The sequence below is a fragment of the Chelonia mydas genome, chromosome 6, assembly GCF_015237465.2.
Source record: "Chelonia mydas isolate rCheMyd1 chromosome 6, rCheMyd1.pri.v2, whole genome shotgun sequence".
NCBI classification, from domain to species: domain Eukaryota; kingdom Metazoa; phylum Chordata; order Testudines; family Cheloniidae; genus Chelonia; species Chelonia mydas.
The window spans coordinates 23,249,187-23,276,881 of NC_051246.2; the positions used below are offsets into that span (position 1 = coordinate 23,249,187).

A 27,695-nucleotide genomic window follows, 5' to 3' on the forward strand; every position below is an offset into this window, starting at 1 on the left:
CTCGGATGATGACCCACCACACGTAGTTCATTTTTAAAACACTTTCACTGCAGATTTGACAAAACGCAAAGAAGGTACCAATGTGAGATTTCTAAAGATAACTACAGCACTCGACCCAAGCTTTAAGAATCTGAAGTGCCTTCCAAAATCTGAGAGGGACAAGATGTGGAGCATGTTTTCAGAAGTCTTAAAAAAGCAACTCTTCGATGTGGAAACTACAGAACCTGAACCACCAAAAAAGAAAATCAATCTTCTGTTGGTGGCATCTGACTCAGATAATGAAAATGAACATGCATCAGTCCACACTGCTTTGGATTGTTATTGAGCAGAACCCGTCATCATCATGGATGCATGTCCTCTGGAATGGTGGTTGAAGCATGAAGGGACATATGAATCTTTAGCGCATCTGGCACGTAAATATATTGCGATGCCGGCTACAACAGTGCCATGTGAACGCCTGTTCTCACTTTCAGGTGACACTGTAAACAAGAAGCAGGTAGCATTATCTCCTGCAAATGTAAACAAACTTGTTTGTCTGAGTGATTGGCTGAACAAGTAGTAGGACTGACTGGACTTGTAGGCTCTAAAGTTTTACGCTGTTTTATTTTTGAATGCAGTTATTTTTTGTACATAATTCTACATTTGTAAGTTCAACTTTCATGATAAAGAAAGCACTACAGTACTTGAATTAGGGTGAATTGAAAAATACTATTTCTTTTATTTTATTACAGTGCAAATACTTGTAATCAAAATAAATATAAAGTGAGCATTTATACTTTGTATTCTGTATTGTAATTGAAATCAATATATTTGAAAATGTAGAAAACATCCAAAAATATTTAACTAAATAGTATTCTATTATTGTTTAACACGATTAATCACGATTAATTTTTGAAATCACTTTACAGCCTTAATTTTAATAGCCCCAAAACTAAACCTTCCAGAGGATAATTGTAGAAGCCTCAGGAGGCTATAGAGTAAAACTATCTTAATAGTTAATAACTCTAAACTTATGAATTTATTACACTGCCAATAGAGCTAATGATGTCCTAAATAGCATGGTCACCCTATGGACCAAAGCAGACATTCCTGACCCTACATTTACTGTAAAATGAAAGGGAATCTTATATGACTGGTGGAATGACGGAGTTGGCCCTACTGTCTGATAATACCTTAATTCGTTGGTGTTTCTTTCTGCTAGGGCTCTCAAAGCTCTTTACCCATGTCCAAATGTGCATCTGCTCTGGAACGTAACTACATAAAAATGGCACCTTCTTACTCATCAGATCCCAGTTCCCTGTGTGGACTCAGTCAGATCTAGTGGCTTCAGTGACAAAATCAAGTTGCTGTTTTTTTCTCTAGTATTTTACTCCTTAGTCCTGTCGAAACATCACAGCTAAGACTGAATGAGCTGCAGAGTCTGGTTGTTAGGGTTTTTTGTTTGTTGCATAGCTCTTTTCACCTGTAGATCTCTAAGCACTAGGGTTGCCATTAGCTCACAAAGGTCAGTATCATTATTCCCATTTTTACAGATGGAGAAACTGAAGCACAGGTAGGTGAAGCAACTTGCCTGTCAAACCATAATAATGATAAAACTGGGACTAGAATCCAGGTCTACTGAATCCTACTCTAGTGCATTATCCACTAGGCAATGCTGCCTCCCAGCTAGTACAACACACAGACTTTTTACTAAGTTCCCATCAGTTACACCCACTGAAGACAATGGTGATGGACAGGAGCCTCTTTTGGGCAACAAAAGTGTGTGGATTTTTTTATTGGAGGTGATTTTTGAGAATCAAGCTAGGTTCTTTCCATCTCAAGGTCAACTCAATTTCTGCTGCAAATCCCACTGGGGTAACACCTGCTGTGACATGACCCTCAGAGCCTAGGGGGCGTGTGTAGGACTGGGAGTTGGGAGGTTCCCCCTCCTCTCCCATATCTCTTTTCCACTTGTAAACTGAGCACTTGGGATCCATAGCAGGACTAAATTCTACTCAGCTGTGTTCTCCTGTGATAGCCTTCAGATATTTTTAATTACTTGATTTGGATCTAAAACCCAGTGAGTCGTTTCTTTCATTGAGACTCCACCCTTCCCTCTGAATAACATCTATACCTCACTCAGTCACGTGACCTTCGGAGTCCAGGCCTTCGATTATTATTATTGGCCAAGGTCACAGCCACCTCGTGTAAATCTAACTTCAGCATGAGCAGTGGAAGGGATTAGCTGCCCCAAATCCAGTCCCATCAAAGATGCTAGGCATGTACTCTGGTGGCTTGCCCGTCCCAGCACTCGCACTGCCACAGCGACGCTCTATTTTTAGTGCAGCAGCTTGATCAGAGCTAGCGCAGGGATGTCACCTCGAGCTGCAGTCTGAAGTGAAACATGCTACGGCTGAGGCTCGTTCTTTCATCCTTCACTGCCAGTGACTGTTAAGCTGGGAAGTGTCCCCTACTCAAGTATTGTGCTCCACAGCAGGGACTACGGCTGCGCTGGGTGTTCTACTACTCCAGCTCCTGGCAGGGTGGAGAAACACCAGATGGGAATGCTGCGGGAGCAATCCTACCCACCTATGCCATCTGATGCCATTGTGCTGCCTGAACTGCAGACTCCGGAAGATACAATTAAACAAACATTGTGGCTTAGGTGACAGCTGCCAGCTGTAGCAAATCCATGAGTCAGAGCTGCTAATGGATTTTACCTTTTTCCCGTCCCAGAGCAGCCCAGCATTTCCATTTGAAAGGAGCCCAGAACATTGAGAGCTTTCCCTGTAACTGACCGTTCTCCCCCTGGGATAGTACTGAGTAGCTGACCCACTGTGACAGTACCACAGGCTGCGCTGAGGTCTTTGGTGCCAGGGTTCCCAGGCTAGAACTTCTCATGGGGGGGAACTGTGGGCTTAAGGTTTTTCTAGGTTGTGGCTATACGGTGCCAGGTGGTGGTTAGTTTAATGTAGTCACTCTTGTTTTCCCGATGCTCAAATAACTAGGTTCAGCACTGGAGCTGATGTCCATGGACAAGTCCTGATTATGCTGGAGCTTCAGGCATCTTGTAGCAGGGCTTGGAGGGTGCTGAAGTGCTCCTGAAATAGCTTCCAGGCTGATGGGCCTGTGTCACCATCTCATCAGGGTGAGTGGCCTGGAGGTTACAGTACTTGTCGGAACCGGGTAGTGTCTATGGAGCAAGCTCAGTCAGTGACATGCTGATATGTTTGCTCCATATGCCAATCTACTCACCCTTCCCTTGCCTTTTGGGAGAGAGTCCCTAGCAGATCAGTGCCCATATCCACCAGCATCGCAGCTGGCATCTGAGCGGAGAGCAAGCAGTGAGTGGGCTGGGAGCTGGTGGCAGAATACTGCCCCCTAGATTAGATGGTAGAGGACAGAGGACTGAGCCGTTCTGCTGGCTCTTATCTCCACGGGAGGCATGGTATACATGCGGTAACTTTCAAAAGGCCTTTGACAAGATCCCGTGCAAGAGGCTACTAACGAAGTTAAGTAGTCATGGAGGTGAGAAGCAAACTGTATTGTCATGGATCAAAAACTGGCTAGGAGATGGAAAGCAAAGAGTAGGATTAAATGATCAATGTTCATCATTTCAAAAGTGGGGGCTATAAATTTCCATACTAGGTCCTGTGTTTAGTGCATTTAATGATCTGGAAAGGCGGGGGTAGGCAGGCAAGTAGTGGGGTAGCAACATTTGCTAGTCAGAACCAGAGAGGATTGAGAGGAACTTCAGAGAGACCTAACCAAGCTAAGAGAATGAGCAGCATGAGGGCAAATGAAATTCAGTGTTGATCAATGCAAAGTAATGCACCTTGGAGGGGAAAGTTTCAACTGCTTGTGGACCTTGCAGGATTCTAAATTAACTGGGTCAGCTCGAAAAGGGACCTTGGTGTCCATATAGAGAACTCAATGAAAACCTCTGCTCAATGTGAAGCCACAGTCCCAAAAGCTAACACAATGTTAAGCTGTATAAGGAATGGGATGGTGAATAATACAGAGAATATTCTAATGCCCTCATATAAAGCGATGGTGTGACCTTATCTGGATACTGTGTGGAGTATTGGTCACACCATCTCAAAAAGGATGGCGCAGAACTAGGTTCAATGAAGAGCCTGGAGAGACTGTCCTATGGAGAGAGACTGAAGAGTGGGATTGTTCACTTTAGGAAGGAGATGAGTAAGAGGGGACATGATAAAAGTATATAAAATAATTAATGAGACAGAGAAAACAGATTTGGAGCTTCTGTTCTCCGTCTCATCATACAAGAACCAGAGGACATGCAATGAAATTGAAAGGTGGGAAATTCAATAAAAGGAAATACTTTTTTATAACTGTGGAACTCACTGCCACGGGACATCACTGAGGCCAAGAACATACCAAGATTCAAAACGGGATAAGACACGTTTAACAATATCACGATCAAGAATATCCAGAATTCTTATAATTAATGACGACAAATTTTGGAAAGGCTATGGAGCCTCATGCATCAGGGCTTAAACCATTCTCTAACTAAAAATTCTCTAACTGATAGAGATCCAGGTGAGACCTAATGTGGGGGTCAGATTCTCCCACATCTGTTCACTGCAGGGGTCTTAGAGCTTCCACTGAAATAGCTGGTGCTGGCCACTGTCAGAGACCAGATACAGGACTAAATGGATGGATGTTGGGTCTGATCCATTTCAAAAGCCATACAAGGTGAGGTTGTGCTGCCATGTCTCCACCAGGGGGTGCTGTTTGCTGGGAGACTAAACAAAGCAGAAGCCTGAAGTCCCAGAGCAGTGGCCACTGTCCACCACCACATGCGGTGCAGGGAAGTGGTGATATCCTGAGAAGGAAACAGTTTACAAGCATTAATGAGCTTTAGATGCAACACCATGCCTCCTAGCCACTTCAGGAGAGCCCTGAACACACACACATTTGCTGGAAATGGACCTCAACCATTCATCCAAATTTAGCAGCTGGCAGCTCTCCAGCTGTGGTGGTGGCCCCAGGGACCAGACCTTTCCTGAAATGGCAGCAGGGACAAAGTGTGCAGGTTGCTCCTACTTCAGCAGGCTCTGCTCTTGTTTACAAGGTCTGTTTCATTTATCTTCAGCAGGTGAGAGGGGGCTGAATTTACACAGGGTGTTTGTTTTTAACACGCCGGTATCACTGAAGGAAAGTGTCCGACTGACAGCCTGGGATGCCAAGGTCTTGTATTCATCCATCCCACAGGCAATCTACGTGCGTGTAAGTGAAGGGAGGCGCTGGTGGCAAGGCCTGGGTGCCTTCTCTCAAATAAGCCCAGGTGCTTCCCATGTGGGAGATCCCAAAGCTGGGAAAGTGCCACATCCAAGGCAAAGAAAGGGGAAGGAGAGGAAGGATGATTGAGGCACTGGACTGGGTCTCAGGAGATGTTGGGTTCAAATCCCCGCTCTGTCACAGAGTCCCTGTGTACACTTGGACATGTCACTTAATCTCTGTGTGCCTCAATTCCCCATCTGTCAAATGGGGATAATACTCCTTTCCTCCCACCCATTGCTTCCCTTGTCTGTTCAGATTGTAAACTCCTCAGGGCGTGTGTGTGTGTGTGTGTGTGTGTGTGTGTGTGTACAGCACCTAGCGCAGTGGGGCCCTGGTCTCAGTTGCAGCCTCTCGGTGCTGTGGCAACGGTATTGTTAATCAAATCACAGTGGGATTTGGCAGGGATGGAAAGTCACTCTCTCTCCCAGCAGCAGCGAGGGAGGGAAGTGAATGTATCAGCAACTTTTGTTACAAGTAGCACAGTTACTTCAGTTAGTGCTGTTCTAACCAGAATTTCAGGCTATTACCCATCTCTGGAAGGTACCCACTTCGACCGCTGTTGGGCCCGATGCCATGGAGAAAATCTGGCCAGTTTCTACATCATGGAAGTGGTGCAAAATCCTCCTTCTAAAGTAGCAGAGGATGCCACTTAGCCACAGGCTGCTGGACAGACTGCATCATGAGGGCCCAGTGGTCATTGGCTTCGCTGGGGCTCCTCTTCCCCAGGACAGCCTGTCCAATGAGCTGCCTGCTGCGGCCTCTGGCTCTGGAGCTCATTTCATAAATGGAGACCAGGACTGTGTAGGCCCCAGCAACAGGCTCAGCAAGATGGAAGAGGAAAGTCTCGTTGAAGATGATGACTGAGGTTCGGGCCCTGGGGCTGGATTTCTGGTGCTTCTGTTTGTGGAGATTGCAGGAGATGTCGATTCTCGCATATACATCTGGGGCAGGGAGAGAGCAAGAGGGAAAAATGAGGATACAGGACATTGTGAGCATCCATCAGACCTGACATTACTGCTCTGTGGACTCGATCCTGCACCCTTTTCGTGGGAAAAGCTCCCACAGACTTCAGTGGTGAAGAAGGAGGGCTGTAATGTTACCCATAGATCAGATTTGGATCCTGTGATCCATGCACTTATGTGTTGGTGAACCACGACGTTTTCACAAGGTATATGCTTAGCGCCAGATTCTGCCCTTGAATGTGTGTGAGACTCCTGCTGAAGTCCATGAGAATGGTGTATTGGTATCAAAAAGAGAATTTTACCCTTACTGGTAAGGGGATGGTTACACTAAACCCAGTTCCTACTACACCAGTTCCTACTACACCTGTCTGGAAACAAGGGAGCGAAGGCACTGGAGAGTCAGGCCCCTTCCAAGTAGAAAGTCTGAGGGTGTTGGTGGCAGGGCTGGTTCTATGGGTGGGCAAGCAGGATAGTGCCCTGGGCACAACTTCCTGTGGTATACCATACCATTGTGCCACTCTGGTGGTGGGGTTTTTTGCACAGCCTCTTGGGGTGTGTGCACGTGCATCAAACATTTTCCACCCTGGCTGGCAAAAAGCCAGCTCTGCTCCTAGTTGGAGGAACCCGCTTGAGGGTAGAGAAACAATTGGTCTTGGGGCAAGGAGATCTCAAAAGCAGTGGGACTCTCTGCTGCCCTTGTTCTTCCGGAAAAGAGAGATCTGAAGGTGGAAATATGTCTGCGGGAGTAGGCAAGAAAAAAACCACAGGAAGGGCTGCCATTGCTGCTAGGGGGTTTGCCAAATTAGTGGGATGGGGTGGTCAAGAGATCCAACTCACTTATCCCCTAATGCTACCTGTCAGTTTACACACCGTACAATGCAAGAAGAAAACAGCCCCATATTTCCATCCCCAACCCCCCACCCCTCAACTAGCTGTTCAGGCAAAGGAGGAGGATGTCACTGACGACAACGGGCCCAGATGTGCCATCTGGCTGGGTGATGCTTGGTACAGGATCCCAGAGGTCACGGGAAGGAAAAGGTGGCTTTATATGTCACCTTTTGTGTTTCCCTGATTCTGGAGACAACACAGGGCCATTTCAGCCTTTGTGCAACTTAGAGCAGTCTCATGGCTTCTCTGAAGTGTGTCCCTGGCCCTTCTACAGGAGCACAGCACTACAGGAGCACAGCAACACTGTGGCCACATCTCTCCTCCCCCCACGGGGTTATGTCTCTTGTATGCTACCTGGGGATTTCTCCATACCGAGGGAATCCTCAGGAGCCTGACTAATCTGGCTTTATGGCAGGTACAAGGTCCAGGTTCTCTGCTCTGCCCCTTTGCATCTCTGTGTTGTCTCAGAAATGGACTAACACAGAAAGAGAGAGAGAGTGTGTGTGTGTGTGTGTGTGTGGGCAGGGGGACGGGACTGCCCACCTAGGGAATAGTCACTCAAGTACCAGTAGTGGAAGTCACTGTGCTGGGTCTTTGTGTTTGTGTTCTTCCATTATCACTCATGTGCTTTGATTCTCAATGGCATTCTGCCCACCAGCTGCTGGGGGTCAGGGCTTCAGCAGTGCTCTGAGCCAGCGCAGCAGTGTTCAGTGGGGTTTTGGCAAATACTCCCCTATCACTGGACAGCAGAAGAGGAGCTTGAGTGCTCTCTCTCATACCCTATCCTTCCCCTGGGAGAGAAGAGAGGCCACAGACAGAGCAAGCTGGAGAGATACAGAACCTCAGGCAACCACAGACAGTAGGTGAAATAAATGCCTTTACTCTTCTCTGGACTGCTGCATACGGAGGCAGTTTTGACCTTGAGCAGCCCAATTTCTATCTTCTGAGAGATGGGGAGACACTTCAGCGACACAAGGACTTCTCCAACAAGGTCCTGTGAAAGGATAGCGGGCAGTGCTGTGAATAGCCATCCCTGACTCTATCCTCCAGTACACACACGACTCAGCTGCCCCTGCTGAGAACAGCATCTCGGCCTGCCACCCTCTGGCTACTTTCTGAGGGAGGAAAAGCTAAACTTGGGGAGGTATTTAGTTGCTCTGAAAAGCCAGGGAGGCTATTTACGGTCCAAGTTAAACCCATGTAAATCTGGAGTGACCCTTTAAGCAGCAAATGACTCCTCTTTACAGTGGGGTAATTAGGATCAGAACCTGACCCAGGGACTAATAGCACTGAAGCCAGGCAGAGCATGAGCAGGGGTTGTACAAAATGTGTCCCTCTCTCCCAGCACTGCCAACCCCTACCCAATCCTGACCTGAATGCTCCCCCTACACGTCCAGTCAGGCCTGCCAATGGGGGGGCACAAACAGGGGCAATTGCCCAGCGGCCCGGGTGATTTAAAAGCCCTGCGCCCCTTTTAAATCTCCTGGCCGCATGCGGGGTGGTACCAGCAGTGGCAAAGGCAGCCAGACGGGCACGTGGAAGCCCTGGCCGTGCCAGAAGAGCACGTCCAACAGTGCAGCCGGCAGCTCACTGGGCACCAGTCAGTGCAGGCGCAGCACCACCCAACTGTCAGGCGGACCTTTCCAGGGGACCCATTGACCGTTCTGCCCTGGGCAGTGCCGTCTCTAGGTTATGGCAAATCGGGGTGACTGCTCCGGGCCCCGCACTTTGAAGGGGCCCCACGGGCCACCAGCACGATTAGCAAGCGTGGTCAGTCCCGGAAGTGACGGGTCAGTCCCGGAAGTGACTGATTCGTCACTTCTGCCCCAGGCCCTAGGGACGGTCCTGGCCCTGGGGCCCAGAATTGCTGTCGGCAGGCCTGCTTCCAGACATCACAGGGTCAGACTCACTCACAGGGCTATCAGGAAATCTCCCCAGCCAGCCAATTTGTGTTAACAGTCCCCTCAGCCTGTTTAATGAGAGACCCATCTCTAAAGCTTACACAGAGACAGGCCTCTCAGCTCCTCTCTGGTCCCCGGAGGGTCCCTGCAGCTGGCTCTGCTGAGGCATGCTCCACCATGCAATGCAGGCGCCAGCAAAGGGAACAGCAGATCCTCCCTTCCCCAGTCCACCTGAGACATGGGGAGTGGGTATGAAGAGCCGCCCGGCAGCCCCCACCCCCTGAGGCATGGAAGAGGACTGAAGTGAACATGCCCCAGCAGTATTCTCATAACTGGGCTGCAATGTGAACAGCCAGTAGCTGTCCCCCATGCCCTGAGGAGGGGAGCTGAGTAACAGGGAGTCCTGCCACATGGCCTCAAAGAGCTGCATGTTTGTTCTGACAGGGATGTGTTTCACACTCACCTCACAAAGCTGTGAGGGTGCTAGGAGCAGTGCAGAGAATTAGCTCCACAGGACTCGACACTTATAATAGGAGAGTCTGTCTTTGCCTGGAGATTTCCTGAGAGCCAGTTGGCCCCTGAGCTCTACCCCCATGATCATGGGGCCATGGTCTCTTTTTTTTTTTTCCCTTGGAGGCCTTTACCAGCCTGGTGCAAAGATACCACATCAGGTGATGGTTCTGTGATGTGGATGAATGGGGAGAGAAATCCAAACTTTCTCTTGTGACACATTTCAGGGTGAGACCCACCCCCCAAGGCCCTAGAGTCGTAGGTTTTAAGTCCACAAGGTACCATTTTAATCATCTAGTCTGACCTCCTGCATAACACAGGCCAAAGAACCTCACTCAGTAATTTCTGCATCAAGCCAAGAACTTGTCTGAGCTATAACCATCAGCGGCAGGTGAACCCTGGGCTCAGGGAGGCTAGCGCCCGGCCCAGCCCCCCCGCCCCTTCTGCCCTAGGCCCCATCCCTCCCACCAGAGCCCAGAGTGTATACACACACCCCGCAGCCGCCAGGCCCCTCTGCCCCCAGCTCCAGAGCACTGGGAGGGCAGCCCCCATTCCCCGCAGGCCAGCCCCCATTACCCACAGCCCAGGGCCCTGGCCACAGGGGAAGAGCCACCCGCAGCACAGCACCAGGAATCAGGAGGGGGCAGAGAGTTGGCGGGGCCACACAGGGCTGTTTGAGGAGGCTCAGCCTCCTCTAGCCTTTGATACCCACCACCCATGGCTATAACCTGTCTTTTCCACAAGCATTCTGGCTTGATTTAAAGACTTTAAGTGCTGGAGAATCCACAACATTCCTAGGTTGTTTCAAAGAAACTATCCGCACTGTTTAAAAATTCCCCTTTATTTCTAGTTTGAATTTGTCTGGCTTCAGTTTCCAAGCACTGGATCTCATTTTGCGTTTTTGCTAGATTAAAGAGCCTCGTGTGAGAAATCTCTTTCCCATGTAGATACTTGTAGACTGTAACCAAAGTCACCTCTTAACCTTTGCTTGGATAAACTATATAAACCAAGCTTCTTTAGGCTCTCGTAAGGCATGCTTTCCAGACCTCAAATCATCTTTGCAGCTCTTTTCTGAATCGTTTCCAGTTTTCAACATCTCTTTGAAGTGTGAATCCGGAACAGGACACAGTATTCCAGTAATGAGCTTGCTAATGCCATATACAGAGGTAATGCAGCCTTTCTGCTCCTCCGTGATATTCCCTTCTTATACATCCAAAGGTCTTGTTCTTGCTCTTAGCTAGAACATTGCCCTAGGGCTCCTGTTCAACTAGTTATCTACCAAAGCCCCTAAATTCTTTGCATTCCAGTGACAAAGTCTTCCAACTTATAAGAGTGACCTGCATTCATTGTTCCTCAATGTATGGCTGTGTTAGAATGCATGTTGCTGAAACAAGTTCACTTTACCAAGCGATCCAGCTTAGTCTGTATAACTGACCTGTCTTCATTATTTACCACTACCCAAATTTGGGTGCCTTCTGCAAATTTTACCCATAATGATTTTATATTTTCTTCAAGCTCATAGATAAAGAGATTGGATAGCATTGAGCCAAAAATAGATCCCTGAAGGACTAGAAGCCCCCCTACTGGAGGACAGTTCTTCATTGACAATTACTTTCTGTTGCCTGTCAGTTAACTAGTTTTCAATCCATTTAAAATGAGCTGCATTGATTTTAAAATGAGCTAGCACTGGAGCTGTAGCACTGGAGCTGGAGATGTATGGTGGAGCAGCGTGGCATATCCCATCCTCTTCCATGAACACAGACCTACTCTGAGACCTCCTGGCTTGTAAACACCACCATGTAACTTATTTACAGTGTTTTACTCCCTCCATCAACAGCTATCTGTGTCTCTACACCCTCCTACTTATCTCAACTTTCTAACCCCTTCTCCAAAAAGGAGAGGAGAGGGTGTCTCTACTCAGCAGACTCCTTTTAACCAGGCTCTTCTGGTCTTTCCTGTTCAACTTTGTCTTCCTCTCCTCCCCCAGCATACCTTCCTGTGCCTTTTTTTATAGCTTCCCTGTTTATGAGCTAATTGGCTCACCAGCCCCACTCTGGCCTGGTAATCCAGGAGGTCCTCTGTCCAGTTAGGCCTTCTCTAGGGGAACCTATTTAGAACAAATAATGACCAGAGTGCTGGCTCAAGTGCCAGCCCTCAGCACTCCGTCACAAGGTGTCAAGGTGTTAACGCAACAGTGCTCCACAAAAACGAGTATACGAGGCCTTTGTCTTCTCTGAAAATCAGTAATGTGGAGGGGGACAGAATATGGAGATGACCTCTGAGTTATGGTGCTGAAAAGAGCAGCAGCTCCCTTGGGAACTTCCTGGTCCCTACCCATTTTCCTCAGTACAGGTTTGTCCTTGTATAAGATTTTTTTCCCCAGCATGCCCTTCAGGGGGCTGGCTCTTTAAATTTGCCAGAGGCAAGCAGCTGCAGCCCTAAAAGGGGCTTTATGCAGCTGTCAGGATCTCTCTTTTCAGTGCAGCTGGTGGCCTCTTTCCAGGGCCAGTGCAAGGATGTTTTGCGCCCTAGGCGAAACTTCCACCTTGCGCCCGCCCCCTTCCCCTGGGAGCCCGGTGGCAGCTTTCCGCCCCCCCTCCGCCCTGAGGGGCCCCCACATGGCAGCTCCCCGCCTCCACCCCTCCCTCCCCTCAGCCCGGGGAGCCATGCGGCAGCTCCCCGCCCCCCCCCACTCCCCTCGGCCCAGGCAGCAGTGTGGCAGCTCCCCACCCCTCCCACCTCGGCCCAGGGAGCAGTGTGGCAGCTCCCCGCCCCCCCACCTCGGCCCAGGGAGCCGTGCGGCAGCTCTCCACCCCAGCTCACCTCTGCTCCACCTCCTCCCTGAGCACACCACTGCCGTTCTGCTTCTCCCGCCTCCCAGGCTTGCGCTGCCAATCAGCGCCCCCCCTCCGCCCCACGTTACTTGCTGCAGGTGGCCCTCCCCGCGTCCCCCTGCCCCCCTACCCCAGCTCACCTCCCTGGAGCGCGCTTTTGGCCACCCCCAACCACTTGGCGCCCTAGGCGGCCGCCTAGTTTGCCTAGTGGTTGCACCGGCCCTGCCTCTTTCTCTCTTCTAACTGGTAGGTGTAATGGTTTTCCTTGCTTAGTGACAAGGAGATGGCCCATTCTCATAATCCTGAGATCTCCTAAACAACTCTGTGTTGCATTAATCTGGGAGTCTGGCTCTATAGTGGTTTTGAACCCTGTCAAATTCCTATTGATTTCACGTAATTTTGGCTATAACTTAACAGTATCAAATCATATGTAACAGTTAAATGAACAGTTCTTGTGGCAATAAACTGTCTAAGAAAGGCACTTTCATCCATTCCTTGTTCTTGGGAGCAGTGCAAGCCAACACAGTGTGGTTCCTATTACAACAAAGTGTGTCTGTAGTTATTGTTGCTTATGCAGAGGGAGGCTGATACCGCATTATGTTCCTCTAGTACCAAACTATGGCCTTTGCCATTGATACACCCATGCTGGAATACCTGAGAACAAGGGCAGTTAAAGGGGCCTGACTTTAATAAAAGGGGCATTTTGAGTCACACTTTATATTAAAGCTCCGTTTATAAAGGATTGATATTTTAATAAATGGTTAATTATTTGAGTTGTTGGACTCCGGGTTGCTTATAACCAGCTAGACTGTAACCTGTTTATAACCATTAGCATTTATTAACCTTTATAAATGGAATCTAGAATATAAAACATGTTCTCATTTTGCACCTTCCCGCTACACAAACACGCACGTGCTATTTTATTGCAGGTAAAAGCTCCCTGATGGACTGAAGTCCTGCGTTAATCCAGGAGCGGGTATACCACTGGCAGCAGCAGTATAAGCCTCTTCATGCTGCCCCACCAACAGGCCTCAAGCCTGACCCGAGTAATTCATCTATGGGGTACAGCTACACTGTAATTAAACACCTGCGGCCGGCCTAGGTCAGCTGCCTCGGGCTTGTGGGGCTCATGTTATGGGGCTGTTTAATTGCAGTGTAGGGATTTGGGCTGAAGCCCTGGCTCTGTAAGCCCAAGAGGAGGGAGGGTTCAGCCCAAGCCCAAACGTCTACACTGCAATAAACAGCCCTGGGACCCTGAGTCAGCTGACAGGGGCCACCACGGGTGTTTATTGCACTGTAGACATTCCCTGAGAGAACAGTCCCGACTCCATGCTCCCAAAAGCCACTGCCTCTCTGCAGAGCCTACAGGGAAGCATGTGGAGCACAAAGTAGGCCTGTAACGAGGCCACTTGCTCATTTTCCATGGTATGTCCCATGCTGACGAAAGGCAGGGACTGCCAGTTACTGCCTGAAAAAAGTCAAAGGCTCTTTATCCCTCTCCCTGGAGCCATCCATTCAGTGCAATCATGTTGTAGTTACAGCATGTGAGGTCACACGGGAGCCATTACCTTTGTAGTCTTCTGTAGCACCTCGCAGAACTCCATAGGTTGGGAGGCCTTTAGTTTGCTGAGGGTGAGCCTCACTTCCCCCAGCACGGTGTGTCTGGAATACTTGTTGAAGTGTTTAACCTATGGGACAGAAAGAATCAGCATCCCCCCCACAGGGGACACAGGAGTAGGGCTATGCAGTGCCACATCCCCTGAAGCCACGTCTGCGTAGGCCGGCTCTCAAACTTGGCCTATGCTCCATGTCCAGGCATCACATTCTCAGGGCAGCTATCTAAATCCTACCTGCCAGGCACCAGTTTTGAAGGGGTCATTATTGGGCTGAAATGAGAGCAAGGGAGGCACATCCCCAGCAAAAAAAACTTGGACCCTTCCCTTTCCCTATCATCTGAACAGGCTCCTTCAAGCTCTCCTCTCTCCTCACCGCTCTGTCACTTCCTTCCATTGGCTTCTCCTTCACAGTTAATTCATTTGCAGTGTAAATAGCACTCAGGAGCACTCTGCACAGCTCAAGATGGGCTGTGCAAAGGCCGGTTTTTTTTCTCTCTCTGCTCCAGTTTTGTCTCCTTCCATCTTTCACTCTCGCTGCACGGCCTCTTCCTCTCTAATTTGTAGCTCACTGTTGCCCTAGCACTGGGCCTGTAAATGGCTGATCGAGTCATTCTGGTCATGGTTATTTGGTTAGTTGCTTGCTGCATTTCCTTTCATACACCTGCTAGGTACTTTGTCATTGTAGGTGCTATATGTAAGTGAATAAGGAGTAAATGTAATTAGATGGGAAAATTGAGGGCTAAATAGTCGAGAAGCATTGTAGTATTGAGCCACCTGGAGCATTGCCAAGGCATAGCAGGTGTGTAGTGACACATGGGAGTTGCTGTATTGGATCAGACCTGCAGACCATCCAGTTCAGTACCTTGTCTTTGGTAGTGGCCAGTACTGACTGCTAGAGGCAAGGTGCAAGAAATGCTGCAGGAGGCAGTTATGGGATAACCTGCTACCAGGGAAAATTTCTTCTGAACCCTTATCAGAGATTGACTTCTGCCCTGAACCCGGAGGGTTTGCATCTTTTCTGTAATTCCTGGTGGCGATGATAGGTTTTCAATCAGTATTACTGCAACTCTGGATTTTCTTGTGATCTATATAGGTTTCCAGAAACTTGTGAATCCTTCTAAGCTCTTGGTCTCAATGATAGTCTGTGGAACTCATTGCCACAATATAACTATATTCTGGGGGGCGGGAAGAGTAGAAATATGCTGATTTAACAACATAACATCAGTAAGAAAATGGAAACAAAGGAACCAGCCTACATTCCAATAGAGGAAAAAATAAAATAAAACCATAATCACATAAAAATATGCATAAATATGAAACACATTCCGGGGCTGCTTCCTCAATGCCTTGAAAAACTGACCAGCTAAGTCAGAAACCAGAAAGCACCTGATACAGCTACTAACACTTACATCTAGGGGACTTCCTCATCAGCTCCTGTCTTGGGAGCTGAACTGTATTGGAACAGATAGTGCTTTTGTTCAGTTCCTTGGCATAAGCTCCCTGTCTCTGTAAGCTCTTGTAGCAGAGGAGAAAAACAAAAAAAAAATCCCTATTAATATACATAAAGGCTTAGATTTGGAGCCCTTTCTCTGTGGTGTCTCAGGTTACGGGGAGGAAGAGCTGTGCGCAGTGAGGAGTAGTAAGGAGTCGGGGGTGCAGCAGGCAGGCTGCCCCAGGGCTGGGGTGGGGGGCCAGAGAGGAGGACTCCCCCAAGCCCTCTCCCCACCCGCAGCAGCGAGCTCTGTGGGAGAGGGGGCCTCTCCCACCCCCCGGCACGACAATCACCAAAGCCCCCCCAGGATGCTGCTCAGGAGGTCCAGGATGTCTGAGCCCACCCCCCGCCCACTCCCCCCACACAGAGTCACCTGCAGGGGTGGGGGGGCTGCCATGCGCCTCCTCCCTCCGCAGGTGCAGCAGCTGCCTCAGCCGGCCCCTGGTGCAGCTACCTTGTAGCCGGCAGTGGCCAGCAAGGGAGCGCAGCACGGAGCGGCAAAGGGCAGTAGCCCACTGCCCAGGGCAGGCTGGGATGCTCAGGGGGAGGAGTGCAGGGGCAGCAGGTGGGGCCAGAGGAGAGACCCGGCCCCGAACATTGGTGGGCCAGGCCCTGAATTTGCTGGAGCCCGGGCACCACGGGCCCATACAACTCGCCACCCCTGGACACTCCTTTGGAGTGAGCCGTGGATGAGCAGAAATGCTGCGGATGGAGAAGAGCAGCGAAGAGCTGGCCTGCGGGTGAGTGACCACAGCTGTCCCCTCATTACCCTCAGATGTAGTGCCCCAGGCAGCTGCCTGCTTGCCCTACATTTGAAGGTGTCCTGGGAGATCATAAACCATGTCTGATTTCCCTTGAAGGAATGTGGTGCTTTCGTCTTCCCTTTCTCTCACCCACTCAGAGCCACTACGCTCCACTTTACCCTAGCTATTATTCCTCAGCACCTCCCAGGTAGGCAACTGATCCCCTACAGGACCAAGTGTTTACCCCAATTATCCAGAGGGAGGAACCATGGTTCCATAAGCTGTTGATGGACCAAGAGTGCAAATAGATTTCCCCAGAGAACCCTTGTGTCCAAGGGGAGAGAGAGAGGCAAAGCTAGTGATGCTATCTAGTGATCACAGCCAGTTCTGCATCAGAGCCATCAAATCTCACTGACTTAGATACTACCACTCTCCTCAGGCCCCAGACGTAAAATGCCCAGGAACTGCTGTTTGGGCATTTCAGATGCTGATATGTCTAGGGGACACCAGCCCTTACCACCCGGCCAGTGTGAAGGGAGTTTGTGGCCACAAACTATTCATGTCACAATGAGCCCTGCATCCTAATTGGCCACACAGTGAGACCCTGTTAGTCTCAGAGAGGCCGTGGCGTGAACGGGCCTAGAGCATGCATCACCTCTTCCCCCTTCACAGGTGGAGAGAGCAAGACACCTGGAGGAGACAGCATTGGGGAATTTTCCCATGATGCACCTGTTCTGTAGGTATAGAAAAGGCCCCATTTTCCAGGGCCTTAGCTGAGCCTCTTTAACAAGCACCTGACAAAGGTAACACAGAATGAGCCAGCCCCACCTCCAGCTTCACAGTGCTCTTCTCCAGCTCGGCCTCCTGCAGGGAGCAGACAAACTGGTCGCCAAAGGCAGGTTTCCTGCAGTTCTTCACCACCTGCGTTTGCCACTCGTGGACCATGCACTGGAGGCCAGAGATGTGAGACGGGACCTGCCTCAGCAGCCGGACCCGAACAGCAGAGTCAGCACTCCCTCGACTGGGCAGGCCTGTCACTGCAATGACCGTCAAGAGCAGCTCAAGTTGCTCCCTGTGGTAGAAGAGGGAGAATCTCAGCCTGCCCCGGGAGCTCTCCAGGAATTCTGGGTTGCTGCCCACACTCTCCAGGTTCTTGCTGCAGGTGCAGGAGGGGAAAAGGCATGTACCCAGCTTGTTCAGTTCCTCTTGGAGCTTCTGGATCTGGAGCAAGAGAGACTGGCTTTTTAACAATGTAAGCAGGCAAGACAGACATCTATTTTCCTCCTCCAGTCACTGAAACTGAAGGTCTGTTTATACCTAATGGTGATCTGCCCTTTTGGGCTTGTCTGTACATGGAGTGATTCTGGAATGGCTATTCCTGAATCACTTCATGTGTGGACACTGTTATTCTGGATTAAGAGATGAAGTGATTCAGGAATAGTTATTGCATTTTAAATTCATACCCTACCTTAATGCTAATTAATTTTTAAGTGTAGACAAGCCCATTTTTGTGTGTTGAGGGGCCTTATATGGTCTCTGTGAGTATGTGTTGGATATGGTTAGGCAAGCAAGATGTGAGGAAAGTGGTTTATATCTCTTTGGGCCAAATCCTCAGTGGTTAGAAATCAGGATAGCTCCACTGACTTCTGTTCAGAAGTCTTTGTTGCCTCTGAAAATCATTACAGAGGACATAGAGGGGAACACAATACAGACTAGAGCATGAGCCCTGTGATACAGTAGTGCAAACATCACTACCAAAACAGTGCCTCTTACTAATTTCCTAATCACTACCAACTCTTGCTGCCCTCTTATAGGCATTTTTTCCTAGTATGCCTTTCTGTCTGGGGCTGGCTCTTTAAATTTGCCTGGGAAAGCAGTTACTGTCCTAAAGAGGGCATTTTGTTTGCTGGCAGCACCTCACTCTCATCTAGCAGGTAACTACTGTAGCTCTTCTGGTTTCCCTTTCTTACTGCTGGGCGCATTCCCATATTGACTGCAGTGGAGCTATGCCCATTTATGCCAGCTGAAGATTTGGCCTGCTTGTGTGCCTGAGAGCTTTGCTGTTACTCCTCTCCCAGTCCATCCCAGAGAGGCCTAGCTGGCAGGGAATCTCCACAACCTCACCATGAACCAGAGTGATTCAGGTTCACTTTGGTCCCTGGCAGAAACAGCATCTGCTGTGTTAAGCAGAGAAGGTACTACATGAGTGGATAGGGAATCAGGAAGAAATGAGAAGGGGGAGATTAGAAAGTGTTCAAGTAAGAACAAAAACCTCTCGGAGGAGGGAATAAGAGGTGGAGAGATAAACAGGAACTAGAAATCAAGATTGTAATCCAACAGGAGGAAGTTTTCCTTTATGCTCCCCAGATATTGCTCCTTCTGTATCTTACATCTCTCCGAGCCCCTGACTCTCTCATGCCCACCTGCAGTTCTGAAAGCTCTACGAAACGGAGGAAAGGGTTCTTCTCCAGGACTCATTGCTAAAAGTTGGTATCATGCCATTTCCAGTTGGAGCTGCTGACATGCCCAGACAGCTTCACAGAAGAGAGATCAAAGCTGAATTTGGCTCCCAGAGGTATGTAGACTCTCCAGCAATACTCCTCTGTCTTGGAGGCTGAGGTATGGTGAGGAGTGATTACCCAAGTACAGTATCATTGTGAAATCAGTGGGGATTGCAATACCCAAGAGAATAATGCGATTGAATGGGGCCAGTGAAAAGAGAAACTTGGTGTCTCAGTGATTTGATGCCTTGGCTTCTTATTCCTCGGTTCAAAATAGGTTCAGATCTGGATTAGATCTTAAGGGAAATTACTTTTGAGGTGTCTGCCCCACCTACCTATTGGACTTTTTTCCCCCATCACCACAGGCCTACTGTAATTGAACTCAGTTTGTTTTTGCCCTTGAGAGAGGCCCAGGGCTTGATTAACAGGGGATGCTGGAGGTCAGGAAGATGAAAGTACCTTGGAAGATGGTGAAGAATCTTTCCACAGCACTGCCCACACCATGCTCAACTCTAGCTGGGATTAGAAATATCCCTTTACTGTGTCCCAGTCACTTCTGTAATTGTGCTGTTGATTAGCCAGGCCTGGGAAACATGGGATTTCCTTCAGCATCTGCTTCTTTCCCATTTATCTTAGTAGAAGAGAAACCCCCTTACGATGTAGAACAGGGGTCTCAAACTTGCATCACCAGGAGGGCCACATGAGGACTCGTACGTTGGCCCGAGGGCCGCATCACCCCCCTCCCCGCTACCCCCACCTCCCACTCCACCCCTGCCCCTGCCTGCAGGGTGCAGCAGGGGGCTCAGGGCAGGGAATTGGGGTGCAGGAGGGAGTGCAGGGTGTGGCAGGAGGTTGGAGGTGTGGCAGGGGGTTCAGAGCAGGGAGCTGGGGTGCAGGAGGGAGTGCGAGGTGTGGAAGGGGGTTGGGGTGCAGGCAGGGGGCTCAGGGCAGGGAGTTGGAGTGCGGGGTACAGGAGGGGTTCAGGTTCTGGCCCGGTGCCGCTTACCTTGAGTGGCTCTGGGGTGGCAGGGGCGCGCACCGGGGGGATGGGGAGCAGAAAACTCTGTGAGCTGTTCTTGCCTGTGGGTACCTCCCCCGAAGCTCCCATTGGCCGCGCGTCCCCATTGCTGGCCAATGGGAGCTTCAGGGGAGGTACCCACAGGTAAGAACAGCTCACAGAGTTCTCTGCTCCCCCTCCTCGTGGGGCCGCAGGGAAGCGGTGCGGGGCCCTCAGCACCACAGGGTTGGCAAATCCGCGGGCCGGATCCATAGCCCTGAGGGGCCGGATCAGGCCCGGGGCCGTAGTTTGCCCACACCTGGCCTGGAGATAGTCTGGGGACACGGCGCCCTGGGGAGGGGACGGGCGGGGCCGCAGGGAGCTTGGTGGGCCGCGTGTTTGAGACCCCTGAAGTAGAGTATTTTTCCCCTTGGAAATTGGTCAACCACTTCTCAGTTCTGACCCTTTTGTTTTGTAATCAAAAAACCACCTTTGACCCTCTGCAGGTGCCCTGGGGTTAGCACACTTGCCTTGACATCAGGAAGGCTCTGCTTAACAATGTCAAGCAGAGCTGGTCGCAGTTCATTCCCCAGGATGCCATTCTCTGCCTTTGTGTCCTTACAGGCTTCACTGAGGTATTTCTTCTCTGTGAGAACAGCAAAAATTAGTGCAGCAGCCTGGAGATGACATCTGTAAATATAAAGCCAGGGGCCAAGGTTTTCAAAGGTGATTTTTGGGTGCCCAATCTGAGATGCCTTTCAAAGAGCTGGAGTTTCAGAAGTGCCCTCTGAAAATCAGACCCTTCAAACTGGACACCTAAAAATCAAGCCACCCAAAATCACTAGTTGCTTTAAGAGCCTGGCCAGGATTTTGAGAGTTGTTGCAGGAATGGGACAGGAGTTCACCATCACCTTCTCTTCCCCTCCAAGTACAACACTGCAGTTAGCAAGGCCCATTATTGGGGAGATTCCTTTCCTCTGAAGGATCCAGTATGGATCACTGCCATAGTCAAGATATTGGCCAGAGGTCTCAGTTGATACAGAACATCCTATATCCCAACTTCATGGGGTGGCTTGCTACCCATTTAGGACAAAAGTGAAAATCAGAGAATTCTAGGAAGATATATTCGCATAAAGCTCAAGATTTGATAATCCCATACAGAGGAAATCAAACTCGATGATTATCTTAACCTTTCAGGTCAGTGTCTGAACTTATCATGGGTAGGGAAGAAAGGGGATATGTGAAAGAGAGAATATAGTTTCTTTGCTTGAAAAAAATGATCCATGCACACTAGGATTGATGAGACTGGGGTGAATAGGAATCTAGGAGTGTCAGGCTTGGCAATGAGGAAGTAGCCCTAAGACCAGTGTCCTTCTGGGGGTGAGATGACAGATGGGCTGATTCAAGCTGTGACAGATGGGACGTGGGAGGAAGTTTTGCTAACGTCTCTGGGCTGGTGAAATCTAAGCAGCTGCTGGCTGGAGTCATGTTACATCCTGTGTGCTCTGGAGTTTCTGGGTGCAATGGGCCATTGAAAGAGGAAGAACCAGTAAGCAACACATTTTCAATAAGGAGAAGTTGCCTTCCCCTCCATTCTCTTCTCACACACAGAGGTTACTTTGTATTGACAGGAGGAATCAGGTTCCTCTGCCCATCTCGGAGTGGGATTAGGCAAGTTAATAAACACAGAGCTTTGCTGCTGCAAGAGGGTGATCACTTTTGTGCAGCCTGGGGACAACAGGATCGGGATCGCAGAGGGACACTCAGAATAAGCTGCTGCAATTTGGGAGTCTTATGGAAAACCCAGCTCTAGCATGTAACCTTGTCCCAGATTGAAATGGGGGTAGTGAGGAGGAACGCTCTCTGCACTGGGGGAGGAGGAGTTATGGGGCAGGTGCTCCCCCAAGCCAAGGGGAGATACATTGAGAGCTCTCCCTCTGCTTGTAGTAGAGGAGGGGGGCAGCACTGCTCCTCACTCCCACTTAACCCTGCCCTGTCTCCCCCTACGGAGTTGTTCTAAAGCAGGAAATTGTTCTAAAGCAGGAAGTTGTTCAAACTGCCCTAGGAAACATATTAAGTGGCATTTCTTATCCACTCCCCACCTTCTAAATGACAAATGCTCAGGCCAGAGATTAAAATCCCAAATCTGGCTCCAGTAGAGAAATGCCCTGGCTCCCATCATGTGGTGTCAATTACATTTTAAATATACATCAAAGGCCAACAGGGCTCACAGATTTCGTTATCTTCGTGCCCATAAAGGAGGGAGAGTCCTCCAGGAGGGCATTAATCCCACCCCTTGTGCTTATTTTCAGCCTGCAGGGAAGGTAGAGCCGAGCAGAGAGCTGATTCCCTGTTGCTTTGTGCAGCTGTCTTTGTGCCACTGTTGAATCCATCCCTGGCACGACACTGATCCTGAGATGAGACTTTGGGAGCTCAGTAAGTGCAGACATGATTGATAAAACTCCTACTTTGTTCCTTCCTTTGGCATATCTATGCCTCAATTTAAAGAGCTCCAGGTAAGCTGGAATATAGCCCTTTTCCTGTCTTCCTTTGGCGAGGAATATGTTTTGTGAATTCTGCCCTACAGCCTCACTGTGGAATCCAGAAGAGGAAACGGGCTAGGAGGCAGGAAGCCCTTGTATGTGCACATTGGGGTAGCACCCGAAGGCTTCCATAGTGAGGACTCGTAGCCAGAGATAGTCCCTGCCCTGAAGATCTTGCAGTCTGAAGGATAAGAACCTCTGTCTTGGCACATTTGTGCTCGGTCCTTCCGTTTGCTCCCGTGTGAAGGGCCTTTGTTAAGGGTGAAGTATCCTAGAGACAGAGACTTTTTGTGGCTGGTGTGTACTGTTGCCTGGTACTTACTTCTCCCAAGTTTTCTCAGTTTCTGGCAGTAGCGCATTTGGCAGGCTAAAATGGTTAGAGCCACCAAAACCAGGAGGATGGCTAGTGCCAAAATCCCATATTTCCAGGTGTCGGGAAAGGGCAGCTGTAAACTCTGCAAGTGAAGCAGAATGGAGTCCTCTTGAGTCATCTCCCCTGTCTGTAAAAGAGGAGGAAGGAATCAGTGCTACGATTGGAGCTGTCCACAGGCCTTCCATTGGGGCGCTAGATCAGCTTTCCCAGGGGTGGACGGGGTCCAGTACAGGGGAATTGTGAAGAGCAGGAGACAAGGAGCTGGTTTATAGCCGCACGCTTTCCAGAGTAGCACCACGGTTGGCAAGGGGTTATAGTTGGTTTCTGGTTTGGCTGCTTAAGATGGGGTTAAATCACTAGCCCTTCAAAGGAAGAGTACAATTTACCCCATCGTTATCAGCATATCAACCTCCAGCAGCAGCCAAGAAACAGTCCCCAGCTTTGGATAACAGCTGTTCCAGGAACCTGCTGCCTTGTTCCACAGTGTAAACAAAGCCCAAAAGAAACTTCAGCCAAATGTTCTCTCCTCTTTCTGTACAAAAGCCTCCTCAATGCACGTAATTCCTACATCTAGAAATGTGCTGTTGTCTACACTAGGGTATTTTTCCTATGGTTTCCCACCACTGCTACCACCATTTCAGCTCCACTCTTGATACGTGGTGTAGACAGGGCTCCAGTCAGCCAGCAGTGACAGTGCATGAAGCTTCTTGTTGGTTTGGGGCTTTCGGTGTAACACCATCTGCCCACCAAACTCTCTTCGTCAGCTCATCAGCCCAACCTCAAACTTCTGTTCAGCCAAGGAACCTAACCAACCTTCCGCCTAACTCACAAGTGGCCATAGTGATTCTGATGGAATTGGTGTAGGTGCAAAGCAGCCTTGTAAAGCTCACCAGCTAACAGGCAGCCTGAAATATCAGGGCTTATGGCACCTGAATGCCTTTAGAAAAGGGGGAGGCAGCTGCAATGAAAGATTTGTTGAAACCTACAAGAGGAGAGAAACAATTCTGGCTAAGACTTTGCCACTTGAATCCAACATTGGCGCTCAGGTGACTTCTTATGAAATGCCATGAGCTGGGGATGCCCTAATGTTTTCCTCCCAGCTGAACCATGCTATTCTCGGTTGGAAATACTCTGACAGGATAAATTACCTATGCCTGCTCTCTTACAAATCCTAGACCAGAACGCATTCACTCACCAGTCGGGGTGAGCAGTGAGGACACTGGAGATCAGAGGAGAAGATGGAGGAGAGGGAGATGGGCTAGCACCTTCCTAAGTTACCCTGTACCAGCCAGAGTTGGCACTGCTGCTGCTAGTGCTCAGCTCTGATTTCCACTGACTGGAAAGACTGACTTAGTGGAAAGACATTTATCTAAAAGGGCATTTGAAACACCAAACTCTACTGACTTCAGTGAGCTTTGGATCAGATCCCAAGTCTCCTCTATAGTTTCAGAGCCTGCTCCATGGACAAAGGCTCTAAGATTACTCATGTATTTGGGTTATTCATTCAGAGGAGAAATAATCCTGAAAAATTAAGGGCTAACTGGGTGGGGGTGGCTATACCTGCCAGGTCATGGTACACAGCCAGCCACCTAGTGCAGCAGTTACAAACTACAGACCAAATTCTGCTTCCAGTGATCCCCTACAGCTTCATTGTTGTCAATGATCATTCAGCAGAGGCAGAACATTTGGTCTGAAAATCACTTGCAAGCAATCCTTACTAAGATTAAACTGGGATTGTCCCCCTCCAGAGCCTGTTTCCACAGAGCCCAGCAGGGAGGGGGGTAGTGGTGTGCTGCACACTGTAGCTACTGAAGACTTGTCTACATTGCAGGTGCGTGCGCGGGGGCGAAGGAGGAGTGTGTTGTTTTAGAAAACCTGTCCACTAACTTGATGTCAGACGCAACTTAGCTCTTAACATAGAGTTTATGTCTTAAAAAAAAAAAAATCTCTTAACTGGCTGTAGTTATCTTGGGGAATTGTGTTCAAGAATCTGTCTTCAATAGCAGGCCCCTCAGGAAACCAGATCCATTTAAAAAAAATAAAATTGTGTCCCTTTCTCATTGTTGCTCCTGTTCTTTACATTATATTAGAGGTCTCAGTTGTGATTATGCCCCACCCCACCCTTGTGCCTAGGCACTGTACAGACACATAATGAGAGAGACTCCTTGTCCCAAAGAGCTTAATAATCTAAACAGTCAGGAAAAAGCATAGGTGAGGGAAGTGAGGTGACTTGCTCAAGGTTACACAGCAGCTCGGTGACAGAGCTGCGACTAGAACCCAGGTCTCATGAGTCTCCACCCAGTCCCTCACCACTAGATCACGCTGCCTCTCTTTTGCTTATGTACATTGGCAGATGATCTCTTGAATAATAGCAAATTGTACAACACCAAAAAGATCCCACATGCACGTGCTGTCAGCGGAAAGAAAAACACTAATCTCAGCCTCTTTCTTTTCTTCCCATTCCTCTACCCATCCTAAAATAAGGTTACATCCAGAAGAGTGCAGTCTTGTGGCAGGTAACACTAAGAGGGGATGGACAGCCTGCAAGAAACAGCACGTTTATAGCGGTATAAATGGTATATAGTGGGTGTAGGCACCCACAAGCTGCAGATGTTACTTGTTTCTCAAAAAGAAGCATTTCTATTCCTAAATTTCCCCCTCCCCTAACCTTATTGGTGGCTCGCTTAAAACAAAAATCCTACCTTCACACAGGCTGCAGGAAAACAGCTTCTCAGGGTCCCTCTGTGAGCCCGTGTGCACGCTGTCTGCAGAACTTCCAGTACAATGAGGGATTGGCATCCTGTACTAGAAAAACAAGTTCCTGCCTCGTTCAGCAAGAAAAGAAAACATCTAATACTGATGCAGCCAATTCAGAACGGGTTGTACAAATGAAAATATAGACAGATCTCCTTTTAATTAGCTCAGACAAAACACATAAGGCTGGAGGTTTGGAAGAGCATAGCTCCTACTTAAATGTTTGAAGAGGTGGCCAGACTTTTCCAGGGCTCTGCATGTGCTAAACTCTTCTGAAAATCTGGCATTAAGTGTCAAGGCGGGAGCTGGTGGACACTAAGAATCCATCTAGTGGTGCTAGCACCTCTGCAAATTGGCCAAGGGAAATGCGCAGCATTTGCCAGGGTGCAAGGAAAGAGGGATTGCCTTTCAGACTGATGGTGGGCGTCAAAGGAGCACCTGCTGCTCATTTGAACTCCGGGGGAAATAAATGGTGAAGCGGTTGCCGATGGCCACTTCAGGCCCCTGGCAGAAGCTGGAGTGGCCTCAGGGCTGCTGTAAGCTACCAACCCCAAGGGGCCGTAATGCCAAATGGGAATTGTGGGAACTACTCTCCTTCAGGTTTTCCTTTCTAGAAGTGTGCAGTGTTAAGTTACTGCAAGCTTACGTGGGCAGAACCCTGGTGGTGGATCGGGGGAAGTTTCCCTCTAATTTTTCCCCCTTCCCTCATGCATTTGTACTCCTGGTCCCTGCTGAGCTCCTAAAATGTCGGTCCATTTCTCTGAGAGAACCCCTCTCCAATCAACATGGCTCAGGGCTCTGCTAAACTCCTGGCCAAGAGGAAATCATGACCCCTCTATGTTGCCAAGCTTTCTAACCTCAGGGCCTATTGTAGCCCCTACTGCATTTGTAAGCTGAATTGATCCCCGTATTGCTGATTGTATTGTTGTTGTAGATCATGTAGCCATTATTTGAGAGCATATCTACCTGTGATCCAGCTTGCTGCCATGCTTCATGTGGGGGTTTGCTTATGACACCGTATTTAGAAGCTGCAGCCCCAAAACAAGCTTGCTTGTGGCATGTCTAACTTGGCTTTAGTTTTGTAGAGCACAGCGTGGATGTAAGAATAGGTTCCAGGGGAGTCTGCCTTGCCGTACATAGCAGTTCCATGACTGAATAATGCATGACTAGGACTGCCTCCTCTTTCTTTGTGGGGAGTGCTCAGAAGAAAAATCTTCAGTGCTTTATATTCTAATTACCCCCAAGTGCAGCCAGAATTTGCAGTTAACACCCTTAATAAGAAAATTGCTGTTTCTTAGCCCTGGACTACACTACAAAGTTAGGTCAATGTCAGACAGCTTATGTCGACCTAGCTCCGTAAGCGTCTACACTAAAATGTAGCTCCCACTGATGTAACACCCCCTCCACCAACTTAATAACTCCACCCCTGCGAGAGGCATAGCAATTTGCGTTGACCTAACTACGTCGACTTCTGTCAGCGTAGACGCTGCGTTGCTTACACTGACGGTTGTTGCCTTTCAGAAACCATCCCACAGTGCCCCGCACTGGCAGCTAAATCAGTGCAAGCGCTCCTGGTGAGGACATGCGCCCCCAGCACAGGGAGCATAGTGTGAACATGCAAAAACTATTTAATTACTGCGGTGGCTGTACCTCAATGTAACTTAGGTCAACTTAATTTCGTGGACTTGCCCTTACTTCGAAATGGGGAGCTTAATTAATTAAGCAACACTTCTAAGTCACGGCAGGCAGCGTTTCTTTCTAGACAGTGACAGCATGTCACAGGGAATGGTTCTGAGCTCAAAGGCAGAGGGGGGCTTTGATCACCTGTGAAGTGTAATCAGGGCACTGAACTGAGTGTCTTATTGCAGCTGTGGAACACGGGAAAATGAATACGTAAGATTTAATGAAACAATCAGAGCAGTGTCGCTATGGGTCTGACACTCCTGAGAGATGATCAGAATGCCCCAGTTCTGTGCGGAGTTCTAAAGCCATTTTCTGAGTCCCAGTATGTCATGCAGTTTGGATGTGACATTTACCAGTGATTTAGGAAAATGGCTGCTATAAAGGGATATTTCTAGATCATTTGCATCAGTCATGTGGGATAGTGGATGCACAACCTGCAGCCATTTGGTTCTCTATTACACAGGCTATTTATAATGAGTCAGTTTGGCTGAGTTGGCTTGTCTAGTTGGCACAGTTTGTGGAGTCCCCCAAGCGCTCGTTGGACTTGCTGTTTGTGTTCTGCGCAGAACCCTGGCCATGCCTTGGGATCCTCGTGGGCTGTAGGCAGCTGCT

The 27,695-nt window shown here is 49.1% G+C and overlaps 1 protein-coding gene across 1 annotated transcript; it reads right to left on the bottom strand.

Annotated features, from left to right (window-relative positions):
- Positions 1-782: 782 nt before the first annotated feature.
- LOC102931824 (synaptotagmin-A-like) lies at positions 783-26,360 on the bottom strand. Its single transcript, XM_043548490.1, has 8 exons — positions 26,282-26,360; positions 25,349-25,467; positions 22,596-22,773; positions 20,261-20,376; positions 17,061-17,453; positions 13,950-14,069; positions 8,019-8,130; positions 783-6,227 (listed from the first exon to the last, which is right to left on the bottom strand). The coding sequence occupies exons 1-8, from the start codon at positions 26,358-26,360 to the stop codon at positions 5,914-5,916; spliced, it is 1,431 nt and encodes a 476-aa protein (XP_043404425.1). The 3' UTR covers positions 783-5,913.
- Positions 26,361-27,695: the final 1,335 nt, after the last annotated feature.

Coding starts and splice junctions, on each gene's coding strand:
- LOC102931824 (XM_043548490.1), bottom strand. CDS start 26,360: ATGCTCTCAAATAATGGCTACATGATCTACAACAACAATACAATCAGC. Junction 17,454..20,260: donor AGAGCCTTCCTGATGTCAAG/GCAAGTGTGCTA, acceptor CTCTTGCTCCAG/ATCCAGAAGCTCCAAGAGGA. Junction 14,070..17,060: donor AGAGCACTGTGAAGCTGGAG/GTGGGGCTGGCT, acceptor TCTGTCCCATAG/GTTAAACACTTCAACAAGTA.